Source organism: Sphaeramia orbicularis, chromosome 17 (assembly GCF_902148855.1).
Source record: "Sphaeramia orbicularis chromosome 17, fSphaOr1.1, whole genome shotgun sequence".
Lineage (NCBI taxonomy): Eukaryota > Metazoa > Chordata > Actinopteri > Kurtiformes > Apogonidae > Sphaeramia > Sphaeramia orbicularis.
The window spans coordinates 20,063,585-20,075,217 of NC_043973.1; the positions used below are offsets into that span (position 1 = coordinate 20,063,585).

The window sequence follows — 11,633 nt, forward strand, 5'->3', positions numbered from 1 at the left end:
TTCCAAACACAAAATAAATAGAGAAGCAGTAAAAAAGGAAAATCTTTAATGTGTAATTTTCATACTACATTACAAATAAGTTTTCAGACAACTTCTGTTGAGTGACAAAGCAGCTAAAACAATACAATGCCATATGGACTGTGTAATGCAAAAAATACAACAAATGATGAAACCCTAATAACTGGGTCCTGGTCCATTTTAATTTGTGATGTCTTATCTTCTGTAGCGGTACCTCTTGAAATGGAACCACAGCTGGAAGATCCCATTGGCAAACTGACAGCGAAAACCGTGTCTGTGTGAATATTCCCACTCTCTGTTTACGATCTTGAAAGCAATGTCCTCATATGGAGGACCTGCATGGAATCTTAAAATCCCAAAGTCCTTATTGTCAGGACTGGGCTCGAGGAAGTACTGCGGAGTAGAGCGCTTGTCAATGAGGTCTGGGTAGAAGATGTTGAACTTATAACCCTGGACAATTTTAGGTGGTGGGTTGTCAAAATCATAATGTGTCTGGTTGTATTTGTTCCACTCGAAGCCGGTGTGGACCCTGTTGAAGAAGCGCGGCTTCCTGGGACGGTATTTATCTGCCCATAAGTACATCTTCCCTGTGATTGGGAACTCCACACTGAACTGGGCCTCATCGTTGTTCATTCCCTCTTTGGCGCGACGTACAAAGGCGTCTTCTGCGCTTTCACTGGCATCACCTGACAGAGAAAATGGAAAATATTCTCGTAAGTCACTTTATACATCAAGGTTTGGTCTTCTAATACATGTCTTTCTCCTGCTACACTGATTTATTTTATATACACACTAAATATGACAGACATTTCTTGACCTGCTTAAGAAGTTGTTGCAGATGATTAAGTCTGAATGGCGATACATGATATATATCTTAGTACCCTCTAAACATGGGGTCCAGTGTTTGCTTAGAAGTCAATACAAAGGTGATGGAACAAGAGGGCTTTCCAAACTTTCCTCCACCACTAATATAATAGTTAAATGTGTTCTTCTATACCTCATTTCAAAGTTAACTAATAGACCTTTGTGCGCGGCCTCTTACCTGTGACCTGTAACTGTCTGCGTGCCAGCTGCAGCCTGGTCATGTCTTCTTCCGGGGTGATCGTATGTGTGTCCAGAGGCAGATCAGAGGCCATGAGCAGCGTGGGACTGTAGCGACCAGAGTCATACTCTGCTTGGCTCTGCTGGATAAGGTCTTCCTCAGTCAAAACTGCCTCCACTACCTCACCCTTCTCCTCTTCCTCCTTGTCACTCTTTTCACCTTCGCCACGGTTTCCTGCCGCTGATGTGGACGGGCCCTCTTCCTCATCATCGTCAGAAGATACAATGTTCCTATTTTTGGCTGAGGATGATGAGGAGGGACCGGGTTCATCTGTTGCAGTTTCCCTTTGCCTCCTGTTACAGAAACAGAAGTGAGAGTGAACTTTATGACCTCGAACTCTGGGTCGCTGTAATGTGACTTGTTTTTTCATGGAGGAAGTGTGCAGCATGTGGTTACAAGGTAACTTACTCATCCTCGTCACTCCTCTGCTCTTCTTTGATGATTGGGAACAAAGGTTCACTTTCCACTCCCTGTTCCTGCTTCAGCTTGAACAGTTTCTGCCGCAGCACATCTTGGTGTCTCTCTCTCAACCTGAGACATGAAAATTATTTTTTTTCACACCCGTTTCACTGCCAACTCCTTTAATTCCCTTTAGATTCTTTATTTTGGAAAAATATTCATACCTAGCTCTGGCCATGTAGACTCTGACTTGCTGCAGCAGACTTTCCCAGTAACCGATATCAAGATTGGATCCTCCAGAACGAATCTTGGACTCGATGTTCAGGTGTAACGCCTGCAGCTGGCTGTACGTCTTTCCTTTGAAGACTGTTTGGACATCAGTGCTCACTGCTGTGTTGATCCCCTCACGACGATCACCTGAGAAATTATTTATTTATTTATTATTATTATTTAGAAAAGGAAAAAAATGTATGTTGAGCACAGCATCCTGTTGCTACACAACAGTTCATAAAACCAGGACAGGTCAGAGGTAAAGGAGTTAAAACAGAGTTGAAAAATAGACCGTATGAAGATGTACAGTACCTGGTCCTTTCCCAGTGGCCTCCAGCTTTCTCAGTTTGCTGATCTCATCCTCAGTGATTGTTGTCATGTCCCTCCAGAAGTCCACGTTCTTCCCTTGTTCTAACTCCATATAGACCTACAAGAACAATATTTACTATATACAGTAACACATGTGCAGTTCATTTCTATTTAAAAAAATACAGCTGTAGCAAATTGTGACTTGTTCTTCTGTTAGGTTTGGGGTCAGTTTTCTTAAAACAAAATATATCAAATTAATTTAGAGAGGAGAGATAACGGAAAGAGTTTTTCCATTTGAACATAATTCTTATCTCAATTTCTTATGCCTTGAATAAAATATTTTCCTGAACTTGGTGGTCTGAATGCAAACATTTCTTGACTTTCAAGTTCAGTTTTTGTCCTGAAAAAATATGCCTATGGCACCCCCCAGTGGCCTATCAGAGTTGATCCAAACAGGTATCAGTGAAAGTGAGTGATTATATTATCAAGTAAATTTAAGCAATTTTAAATGAACTACACATTCTAAAAGAGGGTGTAAAGGTAAAGGTGCACAACATGATGCCTGCAAAGTTCATATACCATTTAAGCTTCTATTTTTCAGTGCGACACACCTTTATATCCTCCAGAAGGTCATCCATATCGGTCACCGTAAGTCCATTGAGAAAGGTGTAAGGCTCATGCATCTCAACAGCAAGATCGTCGTCCTCTGCGCTGATGTACTTCGCCAAAAGGTCGATGGGTTTAGCACGACCGTCTCGGATTCGAATCTTAGACCTTAACACAGAGCGTATATGATTGTGAATCACTGAGTCAACTGTTTTTACTGAAATAGTGTAAACAAATGGATTAACAATAACAACCAATTACTATCTGTGAAAAATGACGCGGTGCTGCCAACAGAGGAATATTTGTGGGTGTATGTTAACCTTAGTTTGGCCTGCTGCAGGTGAAAGTTGTCCTCCTGTTCAGCCCAGGTTTTGAAATGCTCTGCTTCTTTCTCTCTCTGCAGCATCTCCAGCTCTGTTTCTCTCATGGCCTTCTCTCGTTCCCTCTCCAGACGGAGTTGTTTCACCTGTATTCGAACACAGAGTTAGTTGCCAGTGTCCTTTTCCCCAACGTAGAAGTGGATATTTAGACGTAAGATTTTATCAATACTACTACTCTTATTAATCTGGTACTATAATATATTCTACTAAAATATATTCTTATTGATTCCTTTTCTGGGGTTAGGGTTACAGTTTAAATTGTGGACAGAATTACTTTTTTTAGTCTCTCATCTGTAGCATATGCCATGTAATTGATATTTCATCGATATTATTTTGTAGGAAAGTGTAATAAATCACTGCCATTGATTCTGATTGTATTAGTAAGTAAAGCAAATCATGTAAAAAAAAAATCATAAATATACTACAAAAAATTATATTTTGCTCATTTTTAAGTACAAAGCTGAATGCAGGACTTTTTCTTCATACAGTGCTGTTGTTTTCCTGCAGCTTCCAGATCTCTAGCTCCACCTGCTCTAAATCTCTGAGTGACAGATTAGATGACGTTCTGACCATTTGACATGAAATATAACCGACCCATGGTGAAACAAGCTGGTCACCAGTCACTTATAATCATTAACTCATGTTGGTATTTATGCTTCAGGCTGTTATCACAGCGGTACATAACATAAACAGAGCAGAAAGACGAAATATGAGCTCATTATCAAACTGTGCATTTCTCAGCCTGTACTTCAAAGACTTCTGCCAAGTTTTGTGACAGACTGCTCATGTTTATGCCTGAATATGTAAAAGAGTTGTTGCTCTGTGTCATCGAGTTTAGTTGTTGAGGAACGCCAACTGCTGTCTTTCAGATGTCTGTGTGTTTGAGTTGGTCAGAACTGCAGTGTGTGAAAGAGAGCTGAATCACCCATCAGATACCTGATCTGAGGTCTCTCATCCAGATTGAAAATTGCAAAAATGTGTTACAGATATATGTCTTAGTCAGAGACAGAGTCTGTGACAAAACTTTGCAGACAACTTTCATGTTTCTGTAATACATAGGAGACGTATTTTTCAGTTTTTCTTTCTCCAGTACCGTTAGCAAAACTGATACCACTGGAGTTTACTGATAGTGCAGTCTTTTCATTATCAGCCCTGGGACCTGTTTAGTACCAGGCTTCGGTACACATCCCTACCGCTAAGAGACCCCTAAAAAAGTTCAATACAGATGTGCACATGTATGTATTCATATGCAACATCAATAAAGCTTTTTAAAATAGTTCTGTAACATTGATACAGCTACAAACAAAAACAGAAGTTGAATATTCACACATTACCAAATTCACAGTAGTTGACTTAGAACTTTGCAACGTCAGAACAATACTAGAGTATCCTTCAGAACACACCTTTTGCAGCTCTCTGCGGTTCTCCTCCTGAATACATTTGTTTCTTTCTTTCAGCTCCTTTTCTCCAAGATGGCCAATGCCTTTCTTATCCAATGCCTGAGAACACACACACACAAAAAAAACAATAAATCTTAGATGATTATGATATTTGAAAGCTAACTTTAAGGATAACATGTGATGCAAAGGCTAATTGCATTAGCCTCTGTGCTCCAACTCACCTTCTGCCACTTGAATGTGCCCAGTAAGTTGTTATCGCCAAAGGGATTGTCTGCATTTGTATATCCCATGTACTCTTCACTCCATCCCATCTTTTCTCTCCTTTTTTTCTCCTTTGCTTCCTTCTTTGCCAGTCGTCTGGCTCTTTTTTCTTCAGGCGTTTCCAGAGCTTTCATCATTTCTTTCTGTTTTTTCTTTTCCTCCTTTTCTTTGACAATATAGTTTTCTTGGTTGGTCCCTGAACTATCAGACGACTCAGGCGAACTGAAGCGATGCCTACCTCTGTTTCTGTCTGCTTTCTCCCTGCTTCTCTCTCTCCTCCCTCGCTCCCTTTCTTCACTCCTTTTCCTTCGCTCTCGGCTTTTGTCCCCATCTCCCTTTCTCTCCCTGTCTCCGCTGCTGCTCCTCCTCCTTTCCCGCTCTCTCCTGTGTCTGTCTCTGTCTCTGACTGGACTCCCTCGGTCAGGACTCCTCCTTCGTCGCCTCTCTTTGTCATTGCTTTCATTGTGAGAGTCCGAGCTGGATCCAGACCTTCCCCTTCTCCTGTCTCTGGATGTTTCTCTCCGTTTCCCCATTTCCTTTCTTCTTCTCATCTTGGCATCATCCGAGTCAGAACTGAAACAGAAAATGCATATTTAGACAGATTTGATCACAGACAGAACACTGTATACTGGCATGCATCTTTTATTTAAGTAAACCACTAACATCGTATAAGGAAAATATTGCACTACAAGCAGATGTTCAGCGTTCCAACTTTTTAAAATGTTTTCAGTGTTGTGACAATGCATTTTCAAGCTAATCCAAGAGGGTTTTTTTTCATTTGGTTTTTATCTTAGTAGATTTTTCTCAAAACCTCAGAGAAACACCTTGTCCTTGAGTCAATCATAAGCATTTAAACCTCAAAGACCAAACCAGTGCACAGAACCATCTACTAATGTATAATGTTTAATAACTATGGAACCACTAATCCTATTTAGATATGTAAATAATTCAGGTAAAATGCAGTTTCTCAGCTTTTCATCGTCATCAGATATGAGGATGAAGTGGCTCCGTAGTGATTGCAGAAACAGTCATCTTCTGCAATATTAATCCTCCAATAACAAATGACAGCGGAAGTATACTCTTGTTTTTATGCTCAGGTATGGCAGAAAAAGACACTTTTTCTTCAGTTTTCTCAGTTTGATATGATGACTTTTTAAATTACTCTGCAATACACAATTTTCACTGAAAAATGCCAGATGCATAAAACTGGTGACAAATCACTTGGGAAAAGTTAAATGTACAGGAAATCTTATTTAGAAGGCGCTACTTTAATAGCCCTAGGTCTTTAAGGATTAAAATCAACATATTAGGGAAGGGGATGGAAAACTGTAATGTGAAAACTAACTAAATCTGCCAGTCAACCGTGTAGTAAAATGTTATATTTAATTCAGCTTTAATCCACTACATCACAGAGACAACTATTGCAATATTTCTCCACTGTTTTCCAGCGACCTTACTTACATATCTTAAGTACTGCAAAACAGTACTGAATGACAGATTTTTTCCAATACTAGTTTGGAGGAAAACGTTTGGAAATTCTAATGAGAGTACCAGAGTCAGCTCTAGTGTGAACATAGGGATTCCCTAGTTTAAACGGGCCTAAAACATAACTACATCGTAATAAGCGGTTTACACCAGATTGTAATCGCACTTACCTGGATGACCGGCCCCCTGACTTGCTCCTTCGCCGGGGTCCTCGCCTCTTATCACTCTCCGAGTCGCTCCTAGAACCTGCTCGGCTCCGGTGTTGAGGCCGACGTCGATCAAGGGAGCCATCGCTGGAGTCCCTGCTGCCGGATCGTCCCCGGGCCCGGGCGGGCAGTTTGGGGTCCGCAGACCGACTCCGCCCTCTCCTTTCCTCCACAGATTGAGACCTGCTCACCCTTGACCGGTTCCGTCGGTCTCGGCTTCGACTTTTGGACCTAGATCTGGACCGACGTCGAGATTTCGAACCCATCATGAACTTTCCTCTGGGTCCTATGTGCAATCTGTCGCGTAAATAAGAGGTAAGAATAAAACGGGCTGTTTGCGAGTGTTAGAGTATAAATACTGGCTAATATTTTGTACAAAATAAATTAATAATTGGTTAAAAAAATTTTTAACAATAAGTGGTTGATAATATTATAGTCAAACTGTTAAACAGTCATAAAAATTTACTTCTTCAGGCAACAAAATGGGCGTCTAAAATTGGCCTTAACACGGGATTTGCGCATGATAAATGCGTCACGAGTGTACATAAAACATTAAATGCAAAAAATAAATTTGGTTTTACTCTACTTTTTTAGAGACCACCGAGAGTTTAAAATCAAATTCACATCATATAAATGTGATAATATGTTCCAACAATGTAAGAATGAAAATAGGTCAGAGCAGCTTGTCAGAAACACAAACAACATTCATGTGTTCATGACGTCGAGGAACTGGCAAATGTAGTCCTTTTAAATATCTTGTAAATGAGCTGTTAAAAATATATGAGTCATAAGTTAACACGTTGTCCGTATCAAATGTATCACTGTATATAAAATATTTCATATGGTAAAGCAAGAACTTTTGGGGCTTTAACTTGGAAATAAATGAATACAGTTAAATACGGGACTACAAATCCCATACATCTTAAAGAGGCATTTGCGTAGAGAGGAGACCCCTTTCAGCAACATTCTTCTTCACCCAGTCTTCTGTTGGGGCGAGAACAAGTACATTTCACACCAGTAGTGTCACAGTTTCTGTTAACTAATTTTTCGGTTCGAGAGGTGTGTTTTACGTGGTGAATCCGTCTCTTGCGTTGGAGTATTTGGGAGTTACAAACTACCGCGGCGGTTAGTTCGGCTTCAGCTGGTGGATAAGGCTGTTAGCTAGCTTATATTAGCCAGCAGCTACTTGTAGATTTACGGCTTATATCTTCTGCCAGGTGAGCCAACTAAAGCTGCAGACACTGGTCATCTACAATGGTCTGTTCAGCTTGCCATATTTGAACATTAAAATTAGTGAATAAGTTATCTTATTTCATAACAAATTAGCGCAAGCTTTATCTTGTTTGTGCGCAGCCTGGCTACTTTGGCCTGTTGTATTGTCTCCGACATCGAAAACACACACATTGCTTTTCTGTCAACAGGTTTTTTTTTTTAGTAGTTAGGCTAACATAGCCTTGTTTTTGTAAACAAGACCGTCAGCTGGTGACTCCACATAATCTTGAAAATTGAATAGTCCAGTATGGCGCAACACGACCCTTCTCATGTAGCCAGCTCACAGAAGGCACTCATGTTGGAAATGAAGAGCCTTCAGGAGGAACCTGTCGAGGGATTCAAAATAACACTGGTGGACGAGGCTGATTTGTACAACTGGGAAGTGGCCATTTTTGGACCCCCAAACACTCATTATGAAGGGGGGTATTTCAAGGTAAGACAAAAGTGAGGAAACGTCTTCTCAAACATGTAAAATGTTTTTTTCCATTTTGCAAAAAAAAAAAACAACCCAAAACATTAACAACAGTGGTGTGAATTCCCAATGTAGTTAAAGGACCATATTTACCATGTCAAGTGGGAAAAAAAAAAATTGTATAATAGAACTGTCAGCACATCACACATAAGAGAGCAAACCCAAACCTGTCAGTGACATGTCAAATACAGCATATCGCTACATCTGAATGCTGTGTTGTGTTACAGGCTCGGATCAAGTTCCCTATAGATTACCCATACTCTCCACCTGCCTTCCGGTTCCTCACCAAGATGTGGCACCCCAACATCTATGAGGTCAATTCTCATTGTCAATATTACATACATGCGTATACACATACTTAAAAATTTTTTAAAGCATTCTTGCTGTACGTCTTATGGTGAAATTAGTTCATTTCTTCTATTTCCAGAATGGAGATGTCTGTATTTCTATATTGCACCCTCCAGTGGATGACCCACAGAGTGGAGAGCTGCCTTCAGAGAGATGGAATCCCACCCAGAACGTCAGGTTAACCCACTTTCATTATTTGTCCTCACATTTCCCCTATTTTTCCACGCTTTCAACGCAATGGCTTTCCTGAAAGACGATTGTGTACAATAGAGAACCAGTTAATCGGTTCTTGTTCTTCCTCCAGGAATCTGCATTTATTCCTAATTAATTAATGTTATTAATGTCACATGTATGTCACATGTACTCTATGTGTCTTGGAAAAAGACTAATTATCTAATATAAAATTAGTGACAGAAAATGCGTGATATGTTGTTGGTGCATAGTGTGTGCACAGAGGAGAAGTGCACCTACTACTTGTATGTAGTTCGTCCATTTTAATATCTCTACAATACCTTGCATGGGAAAATTCACAAATTGAGCCAATAATTTGTTAATCATATTTACCTCCGCCAAGGAGGTTATGTTTTTGCCAGGGTTTGTTTGTCTGTCTGTCTGTCTGTTTGTTTGTTTGTTTGTTTGTTTGTTTGTCTGTCCGTTAGTGTGCAACATAACTCAAAAAGTTATGGACAGATTTTGATGAAATTTTCAGGGTTTGTTGGAAATGGGATATGGAAGAAATGATTATATTTTGGTGGTGATCGGGGGTGGGGGGGCCCACGGGGGGGGGGCGCAGACCAGAAAATTTCATCAAAATCTGTCCATAACTTTTTGAGTTATGTTGCACACTAACGGACAGACAAACAAACCCTGGCAAAAACATAACCTCCTTGGCATGGGGGGGCCCACGGGGGGGGGGCACTGATCAGCCTTGGCGGAGGTCTGCGCTCTCCGAGTGCTTCTAGTTTTGCAGTTTAATTGGTCAAACTGATAAATCTCTATAATGTAATCTTCGTAATATGCCACTCATCTTTGTGTTTGCTTTCAGGACCATTCTGCTGAGTGTGATCTCATTGCTAAATGAACCCAACACATTCTCTCCAGCCAATGTAGATGCCTCTGTCATGTACCGCAAATGGAGGGACAGCAAGGGCAAAGACCGGGAATATGTAGAGATCATCAGGTAAATAGTCAAATGGTAGAAAAGCTCATTATGAGTTGGCAAAATCTAAAAATAAAGAAACTAAATGTGGATTGTTTTAAGGCTTCAACATGTTTATAATGTCATTTTTATAACATTTCCTCAGGAAACAGGTTTTAGCTACCAAAGCAGAAGCTGAGCGTGATGGTGTGAAGGTACCCACCACACTGGCTGAGTACTGTGTCCGCACACGTGCCCCGCCTCCCGATGAAGGCTCCGACCTCTTCTATGACTATTACTATGACGATGAGGACGTGGAGGGCGGGGACGGCGACTGCTGCTATGATGAAGATGACTCGGGCAATGAGGAGTCCTGACATGCTTTTCAAATCTAGCTGATGTATGCTACCCCACTATTTCTACCTGGGTTGCCAGATATTCAAGGTCTACAACCAAGAATGATTTGAAGCGTCCCACTTTTAAACCAATGAATAGAGTTGTTTTCGCTCAGCCTCGTGTCAGAGACTGAAACCAATGCACCGTTGCAGAAGGGTCAGACGTGGTAAGATTTGCACCAGCACAAAAGTCTCCAGCTTCCTCTTCATTTGTTATCATTATGATCTAAAACTTTGAGTGACTCATTTAAAATACTTCTTCATCACATTCACCCATTGTACAGTGTTGTGGGGTGAATCCCACTCTCAACAAAAGCAACATTTGCACTGGTGCAAACCCAAATTATGCTCAGCCTCAATTGTGCATATCTGTTTCCTTAATTGTAACCGGAAATCACTCATCTATAGATGGTCTCGCTGACTGACAGAAGATTATGGACTTCACGCAGCCAGTGTGTGTTAAACAGTGCACTGCAAACAATTGCACATTCACTTGGACACGTGTCCGTGAGCGGAGTTGTTACAGGACAGTGTTTGAAAACCTCTTGTGCATGCCGCAACATCTTGGGAGGTTTTTGTCTCTTGTACTGGTGGACTGTTTACCTTCATTATGGTCTGTTCCAAGCTTGGTGATTTAAAAAAAAATAATTATAATAATAAAAAAAATAATAATAAGACCTGTGATGATGGAAAGCCATGAGAACTCTTGAGGATCAGCCCAGTCAGTGGGTGAGGTCCTCCTGTGAACATTTTTGGTAACATGAAATTGATCTTTGCTGTGTCTCTTCTGGTTACTGTTGGATGTGTTGCTCTGTCATTTTTAGTGTGGGGGTATGTTATTTGAAGTAGCTCAGATAAAGAGTTGTGTATGATGACCAAGTTTTTCAGTGGTGGGGGGGCAAAACTAATTCCTGATCAGAATTGTATTTCTTCTCAGGTTCACTCTCTGAGAGGCCTGATGGAGCCAAAGAACTACTGTAGAGCAGTATAAAAAGAAAGCCACAGAATATTTTGTGACTTATTTGTTGTTTTGTTTTTATTTGCGGTTTGCGCTCTACACATTTGTTACATTAGTCCCTATATTTGATTAGACTTAATGCCTGCAAACTTTGCCTGAGTGATTTATGTGAAGACATTAGGTTGACTGGCAAAACTAGTCTTTGTAGGAAAAGTGTCTGTCAAAAGATGTTGCAGTATCAGTTGGGGTATTAAAGATCCTCAGCCTGAAAATCTCTGGGTGTGGGAAAATAACAAGGCTGCCATTTTTTTTTTCCTTTCTAGCTTTCATATTAGTGTGCTGAGAGTGGACAGTTTTGATATAAATTTTTGGGTGTATGCGTGTCCTGTGTGTAATTTGCATCGGCAGTACAGATTGTTTAATTTACACAATTTGGACTTCATACTGAATTTCTCAGGATAATAATTACATATGACAGACAAAAATCTATTTTCTCCTTGTAGGTGGTGTTGACAGTTGGTTTACTGCTTCAACAGGAACCATAGCTGATTATGTACATGTAGCTGTGTGGATGATCACTTCACTGTTTTATTTACCTGTGTTATTTTTTTATT

The 11,633-nt window shown here is 40.4% G+C and overlaps 2 protein-coding genes across 2 annotated transcripts; one reads left to right on the forward strand and one right to left on the reverse strand.

The window, feature by feature from the left end:
* Positions 1-20: 20 nt before the first annotated feature.
* cactin lies at positions 21-6,735 on the reverse strand. The gene is made up of 10 exons (XM_030159930.1): positions 6,401-6,735; positions 4,706-5,318; positions 4,488-4,583; positions 3,025-3,170; positions 2,710-2,872; positions 2,102-2,216; positions 1,744-1,936; positions 1,529-1,651; positions 1,061-1,413; positions 21-704 (listed from the first exon to the last, which is right to left on the reverse strand). Exons 1-10 carry the CDS (start codon positions 6,703-6,705, stop codon positions 214-216), a joined length of 2,598 nt encoding a protein of 865 aa, XP_030015790.1. The 5' UTR covers positions 6,706-6,735; the 3' UTR covers positions 21-213.
* Positions 6,736-7,360: 625 nt separating this feature from the next.
* On the forward strand, positions 7,361-11,041 carry cdc34b (cell division cycle 34 homolog (S. cerevisiae) b). Its single transcript, XM_030159971.1, has 5 exons — positions 7,361-8,141; positions 8,408-8,494; positions 8,608-8,705; positions 9,574-9,708; positions 9,833-11,041. The coding sequence occupies exons 1-5, from the start codon at positions 7,956-7,958 to the stop codon at positions 10,041-10,043; spliced, it is 717 nt and encodes a 238-aa protein (XP_030015831.1). The 5' UTR covers positions 7,361-7,955; the 3' UTR covers positions 10,044-11,041.
* The last annotated feature ends 592 nt before the right edge of the window (positions 11,042-11,633 follow it).